Raw genomic sequence first — 21,675 nt, forward strand, 5'->3', positions numbered from 1 at the left:
TTCTCCCAGGGGTCCTCATGAAGGACTAGTACATGATGTAATTATCTATATCCAACACAACACACCTGGAGTTACTAAGATAATGAGGTTCTGAGGGTTGCTTCCTATATAGTTTCTCACTAGAAGCCAAAACACAAAAGCAGTTTTACCTTGGGACAAGCCTTATGGTTCAGTTTTGTAAGTTTCTGATGCTTCTAGCTTAATCCAGGAATAAAACTGAGAGAAGTCAATGGTTCTCAACTGGGGGAACTTTGCCATGCAGAAGACATTTGGAAATGTGTGGAGACAATTTTGATGGTCACAACTGGGGTGGGCGGGGAAGCTGCTCCTGGAATCTAGTGGATAGAGGCCAGAATGCACAGGGCAGCTCCTACAAAAAAACACTAACTGAAAATGTCAATTATGCCAAGGTTGCAAAACTTGTCTAGAAGAACAAATGGAAAATATACATCATCGAGACCATCCTCCAGAAACATTACCTCTCACCACTAGCTTGGACAAAAAAGGACAAAGTACTGGTCCATTTACACAAGGGGAATGGGGGGGTGCAGATGTGGTAGTTATGGCCTGGTCTCCTAGGGGCACCATAACCCCTAGAAGACAGAACTAGCACAGGGAAGGATGCTGCTTCTTTTTTTTTTTTTTTTTTTTTTAAGATTTTATTTTTATTTAGTAGGGAGAGAGAGAGGAAGCACAAGCAGGGAGAGTGGCAGGCAGAGGGAGAAGCAGGCTCCTTGCTGAGCAGGCAGCCCAGTGTGGGACTCCATCCCAGGACCATGAGATCATGACCTGAGCTGAAGGCAGACGCTTAACCGACTGAGCCACCCAGGTGTCCCAGGGAAGGATGCTTCTATGGGCCAGCAAGAACTGCCTTGTAAGATAGTGGGTAGCTCTTAAGTGTTGATGTGCCCCCGCCAGCACCACCACCACCACCAGACTAATGGTATGAAACCAGTGAGTCCCTATCTCTGGAATTCTCTGATCTGGCAGATTCCTCCTCCATGTAGATGTGTCCACAGAAGGAATTAAAAGGTCTCCTGGGAGCTACATCCATTCACTCATTTGTGTGCTTATCACATCTGTTCTTTACACTCTTTGTTTGCTGGCTTACTGGTAAACCAAAGCGAGAGCATCTGAGCAGCATCCAAGTCACTGTTCTTGCCAATTTTTGAGTTTTAACCAGACTTCGAAGTCTGGCCTGGTTGAGCAGTAGATGCAGTTGACTACCAATGTCGGGAAGTCCCTTTCTCTCTGTCTGTGGGCAGTGATTCTCTCTGGTTCACATCTGCCCAACTTCGCCCTGAGACACAGTGGGGGAGAGCTTTCTTCCCTCGGCTCTAATTTGGAAAATCCCTGAGACTGTCTTTGGACCAGCTTCCATTGCTTGTCACAGAACGATGATTGTGTTTGCACACAAGCCAGTAGGGAAAGAAGCAGCTCCGAAAAGAATGGGATCTTCTGCCCAGAAAGGGGGACGGGTACTAGGCAGTCAAGACAAATAGATATCCAGCATGCTGAGAAAATATGTCAGCTTTTTACAAACTTTTTATTTTGAAATTATTTCAAATTTACGGAAGAGTTTTAAGAATAGCACAAAAAATGGGGTATGTCCTTCGAACCAAATTCACTGGTCATTAACATTTTGCCACATTCACATTCCCTTCCCTTGCCTGCAGATGTGCAATTTTTTCTGAATCATTTAAGAGTAAGTTACACTGTTTATCCTGAAATAATTCATCGTATCGCGCCTGAGATCAAAGACATCCCTTATATAACCATGTCACAGTAATCACATTTAGAACATTTAACACTGAACCTTTACTGGTTGCATAAGGTACCGTCCAGTTGTACCAATAATGCCCTTTGTAACAACTTCTCTTGATACAGGATGACAGACTGCATTTAGTTGTTGTGACTGCTTAGTCTCCTTTTCTTCGACACGGTTCTTCAACCTTTCTTCGGCATTCATCCTATTGATATTTTTGAAGAGTATGGGCGAGATATTTTAATAGAATGACCCTCCATCTGGGTTTGTCTCAGGCTGCCTCACAATTAGATCTAGTGGTGTATTTTTTGGCAGAGATACTACCCAGTGGTGTACTGGAACCAGCTGGTACCAGTGGTGAGAGCCAATTCTCACATCACATCCCAGCAACGTGTTCTGTGAGGTCATATTGGTAGTATGAAATCAGCTATGGTGGGAGTATTTGCACCATGGATATCAACAGATGCTACAAATGAGGGATCACCCCCCCTCCTCCAAGTTCTGGTTGGGAAACATATACATTTACCAACACAGCCATGTATATAAGTGAAGTTGTGTCCTTCTCAATAAATACTATCAGGAGGCACACGATGCCGGTCTGTCCAGTTATTGGTGATATCTGATCACTTGATTAAGAATGTATCTGTCTGGAGCACCTGGGTGGGGCAGTTGGTTGAGTAACCGGCTCTTGGTTTTGGCTCAGGTCATGATCTCAGGGTCATGGGACTGAGCCCTGCACTGGGCTCGGCACAGAGTCTGCTTGGGTTTCATTCTCCCTCTGCCCCTCTCCCCTGCACATGGGCTCTCTCTTTCTCTCTCTTTCTAAAATAAATAACTCTTAAAAAAAAAAAAAAGATTGTACTGTCAGATTTCTCCATTGAAAAGCTAGCATTTTCCCCCTTATCATTAAATTTCCCCATAGAGAGATACTTTGTGATTATATAAATATCCCGTCCTGTTTCTCACCAAACTTTTATGCAATAGTTTTTATTTATTGAAAACTATTGCCTGGATAATTAGTACTATGATGACTGTAAATGATAATTTTGTTTTCCTCTCATTTCTTATACATTTATTTGGGTTTTTTTGTTGGTTTTTTTTTTTTTTTAGATTTTATTTATTTATTTGTGAGAGAGAGAATGAGAGACAGAGAACATGAGAGGGAGGAGGGTCAGAGGGAGAAGCAGACTCCCTGCTGAGCAGGGAGCCCGATGCGGGACTCGACCCAGGGACTCCAGGATCATGACCTGAGCCGAAGGCAGTCGCTTAACCAACTGAGCCACCCAGGCGCCCTATACATTTATTTGTTGGTGTTCTACAAGCTACCTCTTTTAATAGACTTAACCCTAGAACAGCTAGATAATTAGTGATACACTTGGAAACAAACTGACTTCCCCCAGCAGTTTGTCAAGTAGTTCCAAATCTTAAGTATTTGTGAGCAAGTGATTCATGTCCATGGTTGTGCAGAATAAGTTTCCATGAAGTACTACATCAATACAGAAAAAGCAGATGGGTCTTCAGAAATAATTTTCCCATTCTAAGTTTTTATATTTGATGATAACTTACCATCCCATCAACAGGAAAGGGAGCATTTGGAATCATTTTTCAGTCTTCTCTGATTCCAGTTTTTATCAAAAACATGCCTTTGGAAGATTCCTGGTGACAGATTGACACCGGAGTCAGAAAATTAACTAGTGCATGGCAGAATGGAAAGAGCACTAGACAAGAAGCCCAGAGTCATGGTCGGCTGTGGGGTTGGGTAATACACGTCATGTCCCCGATGCTCAGTGCCATCATCTCTAAAATAATATGAGTAATTTTTTCACTAAATTCCCTTTCAGATTCTAAAACTTTCTTTTATTCTCTTCTACTTGTGAATCAAAACCTAGGGTTTACCTCATTAGCAAGATGTTTTGGTCAACTGAGCTAACAAGCCAAGGACAAAAATACGACGTCCAATGCGGAGACTGAACCTAGTGACCTAGGGACTGAATCTGTAAAGCAGCTAAATTAGCCATGAGGGTAGAGCACCAAGACCTGATACGGGTTCATATTACCCTTGTGTATTCAGCCACATCATCTGACTCACTTCTCTGCTCCTCTTTGTTTATCCCTGACAGTCATGGAAACCTACGAAGGATCCCATTACCTCTCTCTGAGGAGATCCCTCTCTCAAGTGTTAGCTTGCCCAGTCCCTATAAGGTTACCTGCGTTGCCATGGTTATAAGTAAAAGAAATCTTCTATCCTAGGACAGACATCAATTTCTAAAGAACTTTTGTACTTCAGGCATGAAATTCCGGAATTCTGTATATGTCTTAATTGAATTTCACCATGCGAAATGGCTGAGAACGAGGCAAATAGTATTATTTTTGCTTGATCCAGTTTTGTGAGCTCCCTGCACAAGTCAGGTAACCTTGGCAATCAGTATTAGAATTCAAAATACGTTGCCTTGGATTTCCAAAACAGTGGATAGGAGGAAGGTGAGGTAGGGGCTGAGGTATATAAAAGAATGTAAGGCTTGGCCAAACCATGGCTTCTCCTGTCTCCCTGGAACCAGAGTTCGGTAGGCCCCACGCCTCCAGCCCACCATCACCCTCCTCCACCAGAATTGTGTTGTGGCAACTTGTATAGGTGGAAAAAAAAAAAAAAACAACCCACAGGTGAGTTGCATATTTGCCTCCCCACTCTTCTGGAGCTGTCTGAGCCTGGTACTTTTCATGCTTCAGCTCTCATTTCGGCATTTTTAATATTTAATGACCCTTCTAAGGTAGAGAATTATTTGGCAGCATCCTTAAGGGTTTCTGTCTGAGGCCTTTTTATCTGCTGAACTTCCATTTACTGAATTGAAAAGTTGGTGTCTCAAATATTGTTTGGATGACTCACCTAAGGTTCTGCTGAGGCAAAGAGGGTCATGGGGGGTCAGAAGAGTTGGCAGTCATTTTCAATATATTTTATTTAGCTTTTGTTCTGCTAATATCCGAAACAACCCATTTTTTTTCTCTTTTGTAAGATTTTAAGACAAACTGGACTTTAAGTTTGGGTGCAATTTCGAACTCAAAGATGTTTTTGAGTGTTCCTCCCCCTGTGACCCCCTCCCTCTGCCTGAGTTGTTGTTGTTGTTTTCCTTTGAGCATAAGGAATATAACCGTTGTAAAACTTTGTCTTGATCAACACCCATCTCACCTGTTGGATTAAATGTTTCATCATCTTTCACCAGATTAGAAAACCACTGTCTCTTGCCTGAAAGACAGAGGGCAATCAACCTGGCTTCTCTTTGATTTTATAATCTGTTTCTAGAGATTAGAAGCAAGCTTTGAATTCCAAGGCTCTGGGCCTGTCAGCTTTTAGAGCAAAAAAGTTTGGAGCAGATCCGTTGCCTCAGGTTTTGGAAGGGAAACTTAGATGTCGCAGGATGAAATTCATTTGTTTTCATTTTGTGACATAAGGGAAACATAATTATCACAGCTGGCGTTGTAATGCCCTGGATTTTTGGTTTATTTTATTTTTGTGGCTTTTAGAAGAATTATTGTTATTAGTTTGTTTTATTTTTGAGAACCCCAAATCCAAATCACCTGGAAATGTGAGAGAAAAGCATAATCCTTTCAGAAATCTTCAGCGAGCTCACTGCTTCTGTGAACCTACCTAGTTCGCCTTTACTTTAAAACTACTTAATTACTCACCATTGATGTCCTGGTACAACTAGAAAAGCTCTTCAGCCCAAATTCAACAGGTAAAAGGGAGAAATAAAGAATTCAGGGCAATTTCTAGGCTCATGAGTTCGATAGTCTCAAAGACTCTGCACTTTCAAGTACTAATTATACAAAACGTAAGCAAGGTTATATGGAATTGTTTTAGTGTGCATTAATGCTTACAAGGTAGCGTATCACCCAACAAATTTTTTCTGCAAATTTTTTTTTTAAGATTTTATTTATTTATTTGAGACAGAGAGAATGAGAGAGAGAGAGCACATGAGAGGGGGAAGGGTCAGAGGCAGAAGCAGGCTCCCTGCCGAGCAGGGAGCCCAATGCGGGACTCGATCCCGGGACTCCAGGATCATGACCTGAGCCGAAGGCAGTCGCTTAACCAACTGAGCCACCCAGGCGCCCTGCAAATTTTTTTAAAATGAAGATCCCGCTATACCACTCATTGTGGTACTACATTATATGATGCAGTAATGGTATTAACGTATATGATCATATTTAACAAAATAAATGAAGGCATATGTGAATACCATTGCTAGAGGCAATATTCCCTCCACACACGCTTACGCATCCCTACCAGGGCACTGAAAAAGCATTCCTGTTTTCCAAGGCCCAGAATTCTTATTTTTGGGGGTGGGGGGGAGATCTTAAAGGATGAAAAAAATAAAATAATGGGTAAAATGATAAATCAGAGTTCATCAGATTTCAGTCAAATGGAACAGAATTTTGGTCTTCTCTAAGTATTTGCTGTAACTGATTCTTAAGGCTTTACATTTTGTCTCTAACTGTATAAATATTAATTCAACAATGTGTCACTGATGTCGAAGTGAATTTACATTTTTAATAACAGTTGCATTGTGTGTATACAAAAAAAAAAAAAAAAAAAAACCATGTGGTGACCCAGGGGGGGAAAAAAATCAGGAAAACACAGAACGAACAAATCTAAGAAAATCTTCAGAGCTTAAAAATGAACCTGTAGGGGTAAAAATTATTCATTGGGAAGTTCTCTGAATTTTCAGCCTCCAGAGTCATTTGTGTTTCTTCCAGAATACTGCTCTCTAAACAAAATTCCCCACAGCTAATTAAAGTGTGCGCGCACACACACACACACACACACACATTGTGGCTTCCCCTGAACCCTGGATGCGCCCCTCCACGCCCCCCTCCCTTTCCCCTGCAATGGTATGATCTGCGTTTGATTGTAAACTGGAGGTGCCAAGCCGTGACAGCTTCCCCGACTCCACAGCCATTTGCTACAACCTGGGGCAGCCTGTGTCCAGTGACGCTTTGCTTTTCCCCCCCGACAGGGGCAAATCGAAGCGGACAGCGAAACCATCTTCAAGTTAGCAGCGCTTGTGTTACAGGTAAGAAGCGACCAACTGCCTCTTGCCTGCGCCTTTTTGTTTGTTGGTTTTTGTGAACCGCCTGCAACTCTGAAACTTTGTCGCGTGGGCCGGTGGCTGATAGATTTTTTAAGCCAGCTGGTTGTTCGCCAGTGAAAAACGTGAGCGAGCCACCGTTTTCTGTTTTAGCGTAATTTGCATGAGCTTTAGGGTGGTATTGTATGTCGCAAAGGAAAATGAAATTTAGACTGCTCTGGGGGAAGAGAATTTAGACCGTACTTCTGGAAAGGAGTTCTGCAACAGTTGAATTTGGGAAGCAGCAACTGTTACAAGAGCTGTAATTTTCATTTAAATTAAGTAACTTTTGTATACCTTTTTCTTGAGGTCGAGGGCAAGAGCCCCTTAATGCTTAAAGACGCTAGTAGCTGAAAAACCAAGCGTGTTCTGTGCTGGTTTAAAAAGAGAAAACAAGTAGCACGCGTTGATTTACCTATGTCCGGCTTAAAAGGTCTGTGTCCAGACTAGAAAGTGCTGCTCGAATAGACAAGCATTTATCACATGCTCTTAGAGACCTAAAAGAAGACATAATCATCTGTGCTTTTTCAGATGTATTTGTCTCTTCTGTTAAGAATAATAATTAAAAAAAAAAGAATACGAAGTATTTCATGGATACTAATGTGTTCTCACCAATGCCACATTCTTCTCCGTGGCCCTAGAGAAAGTGTTCCTCGTGGACACTCTTCAAAACAAAACTCAAGGCACTTTAAGAGGGAAACGTGACCAAGAGTGAAATTCATTTGCTTAGTTAACATAAATACATATTGATCATCTATCTTTGTTTTTTATTTCAGGAAGCCAAAGGGGATTATACCAGGTAATGGTTCCTTTTCTGATATTACTATGCAAAATAACCCTAGCAGAACCCTAGCTGAATGCCGTTACTTTGAATAACAATGGATGCAAACTCAAAAGAAAGTAGATCTCAAGGCGGGAGACTGAGATCTCTTCCCTCTTCAAATAGGGACCCATTCTTTTTGTGAATGAATCCAGCAAGGAAGCTTTCTTAGAATTTTTCAAGCCACAGTGACAGTGAATTGTAAACAGAAGTCCTCCAGAGTTCTATTTTCTGTTTTCTGCTAGCAAGATGAAGAAATCCCTAAAAAGCTTTGGTAGCCGTGCTGACTTTTTTAAAATTTATAAATAATCCTGTGTTGGAGGAGTTATAACATATGCACAAAAAGATAAACTCCATCAGCTGCTTAGTTAAGGGATTAATGGGGGCTTGCTTTTTGCAGCTGCCTTGCAGGGGCCTCCTCCTTCAGACACTTGACCTACCAGTGGTATTGTTGCCCCTGGGACACTTACTTGTTCTAACTGCCTAACTGGCCACCTCATCAGAGTGTTTATGTTCATGCCCTACCTGCTCCTTTCTGCCCCTTTTAATGCAGTAGTTGGAGTCGGAGAAATCGAAATGGTTAAAGGTGGAGGCAAGGCCTCCAATTAGAAGCAGCCCACAGGCCAGTGACCCATCGAAAGCCTCACCTCTACCATGTTAATGTTCCACTCCTAGTAAACTTTATCCGTAGATTATTTACAGATGACCTAGTACTCATTCCCAGCCAAGGTTTTGAATAGTATGCCCCTTAACAGACTGATAAGCGAATAATGCCTTCCATGCCTGAAGACGTCCAGTCAGGGCATACTACTTCACCTCAGAAACTCCAGATCCTCTCACCTGCCCATCCAGTTTGGTAAAATGACTGAGGAGTCCACGTAACACACCACGATCCGCTCACCACATTCATTAGCTTTGTTTTGTGCTGTGTTACTTTTTAAAAATTTGTGTTTAAGTTAGGAAATAGGCTTTGAGGGAAAGGAAAAGTATATTTAAAAATATATTTTCCTGATATATGTAAATATATCAGGAAAACCTATGAACACCATTATTTTTTAATTAAAAGAAAATGTGGGGATAAGAGGAGGGTAAATGAGTTTCTAAATCCTTGACATCATGCTGCTGTGTTCTCCGCTCTTGGATTTCTTAGAGGAGCCATATTTCCTAGGAAGATCAGATATGTGAGGAATGTCATCATGTGGGGGGGTGAGTCTGAAGTTGATTTATAAATGAGGGCTTTAGGGCCGAAAGCGCACCCTCTGCAGTCTGTGAACTGCTAACCCTTCCTTCCCCTTTTCCTCTCCACCAGCCATGTAATGGACACTCTCTAAGCCTCATATCCTCATCAGGAAAATGGCACCTACCCCCTAGATTAATGGGTGTAGAGTGGGAGATCAAATGTTGTAAACATTGCCCAGGGCAGTTTCTGGCACATGGCAAGCTCTCTGAACACTTTGACTATTATTATCAATTATTCTAGTATCATTATTGCCCTCCTCATTATCATCATCCTGCCCTGTCTCTTGGTAACCTCTGAAGAGACCACTGGGACTAAGGTGGGTCTGAAGAAGGTGAATAGTGTGTTAAGGGGAAGAACAGAAGAGAAAGGTTGATACCACAAACCTTCCTTGGGGAAGATCTCTTGCCTATGACTGAAGGCTCGTAAGAGACAGCCCTCGGGTAGTCCAGAGGTTGTCTAAGACTTCAAGGTTGTTGAGTTAGTCTGGCCAAGCCCAAACCAATCCTCTTCTTTAACTTTGCCTTGTGCCTGGTGGTTTCCTGAGTGATTACTAGGCTGATTAGATGGAGGACACTGTTTTGAAATTGTCTAAACCTCACTGAGTTGTAGAAGGAACATGAGCTGGGCGTCAAGAAATTAGCAAGGTGACCCTAAGTGAGCCGTTTGTCCCTTCTGGGCCTCAGCTTGCTCATCTGTAAATTGGGATTCATGAAAATCATGACTTGGCAGGGTGGTTTTGAGGAGATGAATGACGTGGAACGACTTTGTAAGTTATCAGTTGTTTTGCCAGCAAGCATTAGTTTTCACTGATGGGGGTGAAGGAAAGAATAAGGAACTGTGAACGCTTGTCATTGGGTTTATAATGAGGCAGAATTTTGATTCCTTGCTACCACCCACCCCCTCCCTGTGATGTGATCGCTTCCTCCTGTGAATGGGGAAAATATATTTTCCCCCCAAAATTTGTTACAAAACTAGTTTAAGAAAAATAAGATACCGTGAGGCAATGTAGTATAATGGTTAGAGCAAAGACACGCGAACCAGACAGCCTTGCTCAGATCCCAGGTCTGCTACTTATTACCTGTATAATCTTGAGCAGGTTATTTAAACTGTCCAAGCCCTCAACTTCCTCATCTGTAGAATGGAACTTATCTTAATGGTATACACCCCATAGCATTGCTATGAGCATTAAATGAATTAATATTTGCAAAGCACGTAGAACAGTTCCTACAGTCTCCACTTTCTTATTTCATCATATTAATGGAATGACTTACCACCTCCCTGTTGTTTCAAATATGAATTGTTTCCCATTTTTTGCTGATCTATAAATGATGCCGTGATGAACACCATGGTGTATTTGGGATTGTGGCAATCTGTGATTGTTTTCTTATGTGATGTTTCTCAGGTGGAAACAAGCAGAGGGAAGTTCCTTAAAGAGGCAAAATACAAAGTCCTGAAATGGAGTTTACACATTCTTGATACCACTACGTTAAAATTATACAAAGTTCATAGCTTTATCCAATAACACCCACAGAATGCCTAAAATGTGTCAGCCCCAGTTGAGGCACTGAGGATGCCGAGAACCATAGGCTAGGGCATCTCCTTCCTGGGAACTTGGTTTGCTATCAAGAATTACCTCAGTGGCCGTTCTGAATCCCAATCTTCTGTTGACTTACAGGCCGGTGGCTGCAGCTGTTGGCTTTTAGAACTTCACTGAGTTGACTCACTGAGGTTTAAGCCTCAAAAAATGTCCCCGAATACTTTCCAAGACCAGGGCAATGTGGCTTTCTCAATTAAAACAATGATTAACACCTACTTCTTAAGGCTGCTCTGGTCCACCCACTCCTTATGAATATCTCCCTCTTTCTCAAATGTAGCATTTCCAAAGCTGAACCCAGCAGCACCCCAGCCCCCAGAGCAACTCCTCTTCCCGGACTCCCCTTGTATGACATCAGCTTTTCCTCTTGAATTACCTCCGAGGATTTCCCTTTCACCCTCCCACCCATCTCCTCCATCTGTCTAGTCAGCTCTCTCCTTCATCAGAAGGCTTGCTTTCTCAGCCCTCATTCCCCTCCACACAACCCGAACACAGCGCTGTGTGTGTATAGTTTGTGTGAGTGCTTTCGACGACATTATTTTCAAAGTCCATGCGTGATTTCATTCAATCCCCACCATTATCACTGCTGTTGAACAAATTAACAGATGGAAAATCAGGCCCAGGGAAACAATGTCACATAGCCAGTGAGCTTCCAGATCTTTTCTGGTGCCATTCCTCACAGCCACTTGCACAGAACCGCAGTTATCTTCCCGAGACATAAATGTGATTGGTGTTCACTACCAAGAATCTCTTTACGGTTTCTCATTGCACAAACGCCTACCCTGCACACCCTCATCTGGCATCAAGGCTCTACTTAATCTGTATTATGTACTTTAATTTCCCATACTCCACTGTTTCTACTCCTTAATATCTGTTCGTGCCTCTCTTCTCGGTTCTCCAGGTACTCTGTAGTATTTTCCCTTCATGGCTGTGCCCAAACTCTTCTTCCTGGAATGCTTTGAAAAACAGCAATCCTCCCCCTTCTTACTTAGCTTCCTGCCATGTTTCCTTAAGAGTATTTTAAGTGAACATTATCATAACCAGTAGGAAACCTTGCTCTCGGGAAGTTAATTAAAATAGTAGAGTGGGGACTTTCATTCTCTTTAAATAGTTGACAGTCTGAATTTCCAAGTCAGCCTTTAAGCTGCAAAGATAACAAGCTGCTTGGGTTACACAACGCAGACAACGCAGAGAATTCCTGAAAGCTGACACGGGCGAGGAGGGAAGGCTTTATCACTGAGCTAGCCGCAAATGAGTTTGTAAAAGCAGGACTGGGTTGGTTTTTGTTTTGTTTTGTTTTTCTTTTTCATTTCTCTTAAGATCCTGAAAGGTGGAAGTTACCGAATAATCATGTGATTAGGGCACTTCTGCTTATACGAAAAAGGGAGTGACGACAATTTACAATTAAGTGCTGGGTCAGAATGGGCGTATATTGTCCCCCAGCTTCAGATGGGAAGGTATAATTCACAACTTACAGCTGTGCTACAAAATGCAGCTATTTCCCACGGGAAAGGACCTGGTGTGGCTGCCCTAAGTGTAGTTAATGGGGGGCAGGGGGGAGCAAAGACTTTAAAGAACTTTCCCGCCTCCTTCCTACCTCTCTAGAGCATTTAAACCTCTAAAATGTCCTTCCATTTCCAGAGCCTGTAAAAATCAGTTACAGTAATAAAAATAGCAGCTCCCACGAGCTTGGTGCTATGCGGGGTCCTTACATCAATGGGGAGGCAGTAGTGAAGACAGGAGCTCTAGAATTTAATTGCTTGGGTTCAAATCCAGGCTCAGACGCTTGCTCTATAACTGGCTAACTAACCTCTCTGGAACCCAGTTTCTGGGTCTCAGTAAATATGACAGGGCATTGTTATTGTTCCTAAAATGCATCACCTTCGCATCAACCCTGTGATGATAGGCACTGTTAGTATCCCCATTTTACAGATAGGGAAACTGAGTTGTGGGGTGAGCAAGTGGCATTCTAAGTCACATAGCTAGAGAGTGGCAGAATTAGGACTCCAAGCCTCATGCTCTTTACCGCTGTGAGGAGTCTCCTGATCCCTGTTCCAACACAAACGGTAAGAATCATTACCTTCCTTGCTGGCAGAATAAAGAAGACTGACTGGACAGAAGTTGAACCTTTCTGTCTCATTTCAAGCAAGGGATTTAATGTATCAGCCAAAGGCTTTTGTGAAGAAAAACTTGAGAAGTGGCTTTTCTCTCTCCCTATGAAATGATTATTTTAAGGTTTGACCTAAAGATAGAAACAAATTCTTTTGTGTATCAGTTCAGTGCATTAATACTTTATTTATTTTTAATGGTTTGTAAATACATCTAAGTGTTAGGCGGTTTTACATGTTTTACAAACGTTAATTCATTAATCATCATCTTCACCCTATGAACTTGGTATAATACCCCCGCACTACAAGCGAGATTAAGAAACTTTGTGTGGCATTATATTGATATTACCATATTATGGCTTAACATTCCCCAATGACTTGGCCAGATGTCAAAAGTTATGTTGAATAAACAAACAAGCAAACAACACATGGGGAACCATGGACAATTAAGTGTGGGGAAGTACCTGGTTAAGAGTTAAAATTCAAGTTCTTTTCGGTAAGTTTCCCATCTGCTCATGTACATAGCGAATGTCCTAGAAGAAGACATGTAAACAGTAATTCCTACACTGGTTTGTCCCTGATGTGTGAGCATCTTGCCTGACAATGTTCCCTGGACTTCACTTTGTAAAGGGTGGGTTTATTTATTTGCTGAAAGCTCAGTATTAAAATGCCTTTAAAGATAGGCATTTTGGGGAAATCTGTTCTTTGTATCCTCTGTCAGATTCATTACTCCCCTAGATTTTAATTCCATTAACTCTTAGGCAGGGCAAACATTCATCAAGTTCTGAACTTGCTTTTTCCGAAGAGCTCTAAATTTGGAAAAAATCAGCCATCCCATACGATGGGCACTTTTTCATCTGTTCTAAGCATAGAGTGATAGAGCTGGCCTGTATCACGCATTTGAACCCTCATTTTATAGCTGATGAACTAAGGAGTGACAGATCCATGACAGTTCAGGTGGACAAGACCAGACCTGCAGTCTGTGTACCCCACCCATCTCAGAGTCATCGTTTTTTTTTGTTTTTTGTTTTTTGTTTTAATTTTTTATTTATTTATCTGAGAGAGAGAATGGGAGACAGAGAGCATGAGACGGGGAGGATCAGAGGGAGAAGCAGACTCCCCGCTGAGCAGGGAGTCTGATGCGGGACTTGATCCCGGGACTCCAGGATCATGACCTGAGCCGAAGGCAGTTGCTTAACCAACTGAGCCACCCAGGCGCCCCTCAGAGTCATCGTTTTAACTTACACCTATGTAAGCAGGCCTGTGTGGATCCCTGCTGTCCCTGCTGGAAGGCAGTGAGGGACAGCAGGCTGTGGACTCTACCCTGGCAAGTGGTGTTATCAGTGCAGTGACCCTGAGTCTAATATTAGTCACTTGAGGAGATAGTTGAAGAGTGAGAAGGCAGGAAATGAACTCTTGATCATCAGTGCCCTTGGATGCCTTGCCTTTTTCTCATTGTTCAACCCTGTTCCTTTGCATAGATTAAATACCTAGAGTGTGCGTGCGAGGCACTAGACCCAGCGAGGGCTATGATGGAGGCAGACTGGCTTTACAGTCTCCTTTGTTGGAGACGCCAGGGGAAGGCATGGACTCTGGACTCAGACAGGCAGGCGGGAGAGACAATCTGCTGGTGGCATGCCCTTCAGCCTGTTTTAAGACATCTGAATCTAAGGTCCCTTTTCTTTTCTTTTTTTTTTAAGAGAGCAAGGCCATTCCCTTTTCTTTAAAAGGTTTGTTTTGAGGTTACCTTAACGTAACCCCTAACCTTAACCCTTTCAGGGTGCCTGGGACGGAGTGGAGATGTCAGAGTACTTGGCAGTGAGCTTCCACTTTCCACAGAGTCCTATCTATTGTAGTGAGATGTGCTTTTTTCTTTTCCTTACCGTCTTAGCAATTATTAAGTGTGCAGTTTAGTGGTGGTCAACACATTCACATTGTTGTACAACTGTCACCACCATCCAGCAACGAAACTTTTCATCTTGCAAAGCTGCAACTCCCACCCATTAAACACTAACACATCTCTGCCCCTCCCCCAGCCTCGGGCAACCACCATTCTGTCTCTGTGAATTTGCCTATTCACCTCTGTGAATCTGCCTATTCTGTCTCTATGAATTTGCCTAATGATCACATGATATTTGTCTTTTTGTGACTGGCGTTATTTTATTTAGCATAATGTCCTCGTGGTTCATCTATGTTGTACCATGCGTCAGAATTTCTTTTATTTTAAGGCAGAATAATATTCCTTTGTATGTATAGACCACGTTTTGTTTATCTGCTCATCCATGGATGGATACTTAGTTTACTTCCACTTTTTGGTTCTTATGAATAATGCTGATATGAATATGGATATGCAAATGGAAATTATTATAGGAAAAGAGATGCACTTTTTAAAGAGTCCCTGGCTTCTAGGTACTTAATTATATTCCACCATTCATTGTGATAAGGTGGGGTGAGGGCATAGGAATGTAGGACAGACCTCAGATTCTTTTTCTAAATCATCAGATCTTACCTATCAAAATTAATGCTTAAAGAGTCTAGTATTTATATTGAAAATATTGTTGCAGATGAATTTTTGTTGACGTGGAAAAATGATTACAATATACGAAGTGGAAAAAAACAAAAGTATATGTATTATCCATTTTTTTAAAATGTGTATCAGTGTATTCAAACACATGATATATGCATAAAACTGGTAAGTTATAGCATAGTGCATTGTCTTTTGAATTTTTTTGTTCATACAGCACATTCATTTCTAATATATACATTTATATATGTTTTATTTATTTATTTATAACAGTTACATACATGTAGAACCATACCAGCATCCTGTTCAGAAAAAATATTTACGGGGCGCCTGGGTGGCTCAGTCAGTTCAGCATCTGACTTTTGATTTCTGCTCAGGTCGTGATCTCAGGGTTAGGGATCGAGCCCCGCATCGGGCTCTGGGCTCAGCACAGAGTCTGCTTGAGATTCTCTCTCTCCCTCTGCTCCTACCCCCACTCACACGTGCAGATGCATGCGTGCACGAGCGCTCTCTCTCTCAAATAAATAAGTAAATAAAATCTTTTTTAAAAATGAATAAAATATTTACAAAAGAATAACATGTGGAAAGGAATGAGATAGAGTAACACGTTCAAAGAAATGGGTACAGATAAATATCACTGGAAATTCTAATATTTTCTTTCTGTACACCCACATACCTTTCCACCACAGAGACCTTAAGAGAGTGGATTCTGAAGTTCGGTGGAGTTGAGTTTAGTTCCAGATTCCACTTCTCCCTGGTGAACAATCTGAGCTAAGTTACCGAACCTCTCTAAAACTCAGTTTCCTTATCCGTATAGGGATAATTACAGTTCTTTTGAAATATTTTTTTGAGGTATGATTGATATGTAACATTAGTTTCCGATGCAGCAATCAACGTAATGATTAGATAATTGTATATAGTGCACAGTGATCACCCCAATAAGTCCAGTTAACACCCGTCAACATATTTATTATGAACTTTTTTTTCTCTTGTGATGAGGACATTTAGGATCTCTCTTCGCAACTTTCAAATATGCAGTACAGTATTGCAACGTTTTGCATGCTGTCTAGTTTAAGGTAGGGGCAGAAAAAAATTAAGCTATTATTATGGTTGTCATGACTTACAGTTGTCTCAGGATGGTGGGCGGAGAAATGTTTGCAGGTTTCCTTCTTTGCATGTCACTGTATTTTTGTTTATCAGCATCAAAAACATAGTGCTTTTGTCAGAATTTTCTTAGAGGTTATTTTGTATTTTTAAAAAAACTCCAAGCTAACACAATGACTTACACATCTCTCGCCCTGCATCCCTGTTCAAAATGAAAGCACGACTTGTGGAATTCTACCCACTCTGCCTAACGGAAACTTCCAAAAACCAAGACTTAAGCTTTTCCTTGCCACCCAGAGCCACAGGGAGCCCATGACTCCCCACAGCATGTGGGAGGCCCTGGCCAGGACCTGCTGGTGCCCAAGGCCTGTGTGCCTTTGTCAACAGGCTCATTCAGTTTGGGCACAGGTGCCCGAGGCTGGGCAGGCAGAAAGGAAGCAATTAAGACAATGGAAACCTGCCGGGGAAAGAGCTGTTGGCAGGGCAGACTTCCCGGGTGTGTGACCTGCGCAGTCACACGGGGCCCCCTGCTCAGAAGGGCCCCATGCTTGGTTGGTGATCTGTCACCATGTTGAAATTCTCAATGATTTTTTGACAAGGGACTCCACATTTTCATTTATCACTGGGCCTTGCAAATTGTGTGGCTGGTTCTGGCTGTTGAAAATTGTAAGGCATGGAGAAGGCCTGGGTGTTGAATGGATTCTTAAAAGAAGGGGTTCTCTAGTAGGTGTCTAAATGGGTGCTCCATTGAGAAGGATGAAGAAACCACACAGAATTCCACAAGCCAGCTTTTTTGCATATGTCTGGAACATCTTAGCCCTTTCTGATTCCATTTTGCATGATCTCTCAGGTCGGAGGCACGAGGAGTAACATAATCTCTACCTCATAGGGCTCCTGTGAAAATGTACAAAAATAATGTACAAAAATAATGCCCATAAAGGAGTTGGACTAGTGCCTGGTGCCTAGAATATTCATTTCTACAATCTTCCTAAGTATTCACTACCTTATTCCTTGTATAGTTCCAAGAGCTAGGTATGATGATTAGCCTCACTTCTGTGGAAACTGAGGCCCAGAGAAGTTGAGTGACTTGACTAAGTCACACAGCTGGTAAGATGTGGAGCTGGGATTTGAACCCAGGCCCTCTGATGGCAGAGCCCATGCTCTCACTTCACCATTATGCACACTGCTTTTACCATTATCTGCTAGGTGCCAGGCACCCTTACATTCTTTCTAGCATTTTGTCTCAAATTGAGATGCTCATTCTGCAGATGCAGGGACTGAGGCTGGCAGCCAAGGTCCCTTATCTTCCACACATGGAATTTGGATCTGAACCCTCCTCTGAATTTCCTCCCTGCCTTTTCTTTGGATGATTCTTCAAAAGTGAAGCCAGAGGATTATTAATGGTATCTGCTGGATGGGGCTGATAATGAAATGCAGTCAGACCACGGGGAACTCCTGGACCCACAGGCCAGATGAGTCTGCATGGCTTGTTTCTGGCCACAGTGTCACGTCCTCTGCAGGAGCTGAGGCCCTAGCATCATCCTGGGTCCCCATTTCAGCTCCAACCTGAGGAGATGTGTTGGCTTCTACAAGTCTCACCTCTTTAATGCTCAGTTTTTCCACCTGTAAAGTGGGGGTGGTAATCCTATTTGTGGAAGAGGATTCTTGGGTGGATTATGTTTACATGCTCAGTTGCATGCCTAGTACATTGTAAGTATTTCTCACTATAAAAGCTCTTTTGCTCCAGCTTTTAGAAAAGAAAGGTATTGCCTGTGTTTGAATAGAACAAATACTTTTATTTCTTCTGATAGTTCTTAGCAGTTCACAGAGCTCATTCTCAGACTCTTATCTTGTTTGGATTTCATTTGTTTTTAATTTTTTTTTTTTTTAATGCCGGTATAGTCTTGTTTGGACTTTAAAATGACCCTGCGAGGAAAGGGGTTTCATCTCCACTTTACAGAAAAGGGAGGCCTGGATCCACTATTTAAGAGCAGAATCAGGCTAGGAATCCAGGCCTCTGCATTTCACCGCTTCTAAGTATTTTGCATTTCAGAACACTTTGCCTTTCACAGCTTTTTTTTTTTTTAAAGATTTTATTTATTTATTTGAGAGAAAGAATGAGAGAGAGAGCATGAGAGGGGTGAGGGTCAGAGGGAGAAGCAGACTCCCTGCTGAGCAGGGAGCCCGATGCGGGACTCGATCCCAGGACTCCAGGATCATGACCTGAGCCGAAGGCAGTCGCTTAACCAACTGAACCACCCAGGTACCCGCCTTTCACAGCTTAAAGACACAATGCAAATAAACAAAAATAAAAGACCCCAAGTTCCACCTTAATAGACCCTAGACAGTTACCAACCCCACAGTGAGGATCAGTCTTGTGCCAGGAGCAAATGGGGCCATTGTACCATCACTGCTACTTGATACAAAAAAAGAAATTCAGCCTCAGTGGGCTTTTCAGATAGTGGCTGGCTAAGACATCCGCATATTTAGTGTTCAGTAGGAATAGAAAGTAGCGTGACATAAACTTCTCTCCCCAAAGTGTAAGCCATTCAGAGTCTACCTGCGCTAAGGGATGGCATTTTATTTATTTATTTTTTAAAGATTTTATTTATTTGACAGAGAAAGACACAGTGAGAAAGGGAACACAAGCAGGGGGAGCGGGAGAGGGAGAAGCAGGCTTCCCGCGGAGCAGGGAGCCCGATGTGGGGCTCGATCCCAGGACCCCGGGATCATGACCTGAGCTGAAGGCAGACACTTAACGACTGAACCACCCCGGCGCCCCAAGGGATGGCATTTTAAGGGATGATCTCTACATTCCCTCACTGATACACACTTCAGTGCCTTTTGGTTTGGTTCAAGAAACACTGAGTAACAACATAACACACATTCAGTCTTATTATCTGTGTTCAAATGGCTGATGAGGTTAATCCAGTTTTTGTGTGATCAGGACAGACACACTGAGTCACACATGCAGGAAGAAGGAATAAAGCTTTGGGGCTTCAAGCTGACCATACATGATTTTCACTTGTCTTGTAGGCAGTGTCCCAAGAAAGGAACAGGTTTATTTGACTTTACATTCTTTTATAGGAAAACACGATCCATGTTATTTTTCTTCCATGTGCCCTTTTTTCCTAACTTGAGATTTGTATGACAGATCACTTTTTTAAATTATGGTAAAATATACATAAAATAAAATTTACCATCTTAGCCATTTTTAAGTGTGTAATTCAGAAGTGTTAAATATATTCTCATTGTTACGCAGATGATCTCCAGAACTCTTCATTTTACAAAACTGAAATGTTATGCCCATTAAACACTCCTGGCAACCACCATTCTACTTTCTGTCCCTGTGAATTTGTTTACTATGTTTACAGAATTTCATGTTAACCTGCTTCTCAGCCTGTCATTCTTACGAATTTTCCTTCTTCTGAGAGTTGAAGTTTCCAAGTAGACATGATTAGAATCCTCAGCAAGCTGGCTAACGTTGAGAAAAACCTCTCATCACACTTTCATTATTATTAGAAGTTCTTTAGACTTAAAAAAAAAATAGTTTGACAGTTGATCGTTATCAAGCGTGCAGATGGACAGAGTAATTTGTCCTCTGTTTCAAGTTAGGCCACAGACGAAAACAATAGCAAAAGAATTCAAGCTGAGTGGACACTGTGTTTCCCATCAAGAACACAAGCAGATTCCTTGCATCTTTGGTACAGTGCTGAGATAAGAAGGGCCCGATGCAAATTCCGTGGACTGGTCATGATGTGGGAAGAGCAAGATTCAAGGCTGAACTTGAACCAGTTACAGGGGATTCTGTTGAACAAATCCTAAAACTGCTTACAACTTGGGACTTGGCAAGGTGTTTCCAGAGTTCTTTCCCTGTGTCATTTATTACACAGGATTGTGTAATACACAGGTTGGCGGATTTAGCAAATAAAAATACAGGATGACCGTTTAAATTTGAATTTCAGATAGATAATGAATATTTTTGTTAATTCCCGCACCTAACATACAGTGTTATATTAGTTTCAGGTGCACAATATAGCGATTCAACAATGAATAATTTTATTTGTTTGTTTGTTTGTTTATTTATTTATTTATTTATTAATATAAGTGTGTCCTAAGTATTTAATCTGACAACTCTAACCTAGATCACCCACTGGGGATTCTTCTTGGTGGTAATCATCCATCCGTAGCTTGGTCTGAGAGTGGGGGCAATAAAGGGTTTGGAAAGCTCTTTGGTTTCACATGCTGCTGTCAGAAAGGAAAAAACACATTTATTGAGCGCAGGCAGCTGTCTTCACAGTATTGCTGTCTTCCCAAGAACCCTGTAAGACAGGTCACTAGCCCCAGTTTTATAATGAGGAAGTCAAAGGTTAGTTTATCTAGGGCCATAAAAATCCTACCAACCCAGAAACTTGGGACTGAATTCAGTTCTCGGTCCAAACCTTATTACTGCACATCACGGGTCCAGAGCCAGCTGGTTGGTTGGTCTGTTGATTTGTTTCTAAGTGGAAGCTTTGTAGTAGCCCTATCCAGGTCCTGGCTGCCCATGGACAAGCTCTGGCGGACGGGGGGCAGGTAGGGGACTCTTCTAAACCATATAAATTAGAAATAGTGCCCACCTCTAGGTTCGCTGTGAGGATTAAGTGAGTTCCTATAAGTAAAATCGAGCACTTCACACACTCAGGACAGTCCCCTTTCAGGCCAGGTTCTTTTATTGTTCTGCTAAGGAGCTGAGGGGTCCGAGGGAGCTGGAGATCAGAGGCAGCCTGGAAATGCATGTTCACACCTTGAACCCCAGTGAAAGAGCTTCATTTTCTCAAGGTGTGGGAGGGGCACCCCTTTCCCAGAAGCAGTGGGGGCTCCGGAGCTTCTGCAGGAGGGCAGGAGACTGGCTTATGTAATCCTCCAGGGATTTGGCTGGAGCTGTGATCTCAAAACGTTTAAACGGTGCGGGGAGGAAACTCAAAGAATGGGAAGACCTTGTGACTTGGGAGAGGAGTGCTGCCGGCCCCTCCCCGCTTCCACTCCTGCCTTCCCATTCCCTCCGGCTCCTCCTCCCCTTCTCCCCCTTCCCCTGCTCCGACCTGGAGTCCCGGGGAACCAGCCAACCCGCTGCTGGTGTTCTAGACCTAGCGCCACCTCACTGCGGAGCCTTTGGTAAGTCTTCAAACCGCGGCGGGCGGCCGGTTTCCCCCACAGGGACTGAGGGTTTGGACCAAAGGAATTCAGCTCTCCCAACCGTCTGGCTGCCTTTTGGTCTGGAGGGTGGGAGGCAAGGAGGGCACTTCATTTTATCTACTAGGAGATTACCTCGGGTCTGTAAGCACTTTTTCTTTCTTCCTTTCTTTCTTTCTTTCTTTCTTTCTTTCTTTCTTTCTTTCTTTCTTTCTTTCTTTCTTT

The 21,675-nt window shown here is 42.4% G+C and overlaps 1 protein-coding gene across 4 annotated transcripts in view; it reads left to right on the forward strand.

The window, feature by feature from the left end:
- FRMD4B (FERM domain containing 4B) overlaps positions 1-21,675 on the forward strand; it is a 253,901-nt gene that overhangs the window by 176,186 nt on the left and 56,040 nt on the right. For all 4 annotated transcript variants that reach the window (XM_034997613.1, XM_034997610.1, XM_034997611.1 and 1 more), the window contains 2 exons: positions 6,775-6,831; positions 7,662-7,684. In XM_034997613.1, coding sequence (XP_034853504.1) covers positions 6,775-6,831; positions 7,662-7,684 — 80 coding nt within the window. The remainder of the gene's footprint in view (positions 1-6,774; positions 6,832-7,661; positions 7,685-21,675) is intronic.

The sequence above is a fragment of the Mirounga leonina genome, unplaced genomic scaffold (assembly GCF_011800145.1).
Source record: "Mirounga leonina isolate KUSES-001 unplaced genomic scaffold, KU_Mleo_1.0 Mir_94, whole genome shotgun sequence".
Lineage (NCBI taxonomy): Eukaryota > Metazoa > Chordata > Mammalia > Carnivora > Phocidae > Mirounga > Mirounga leonina.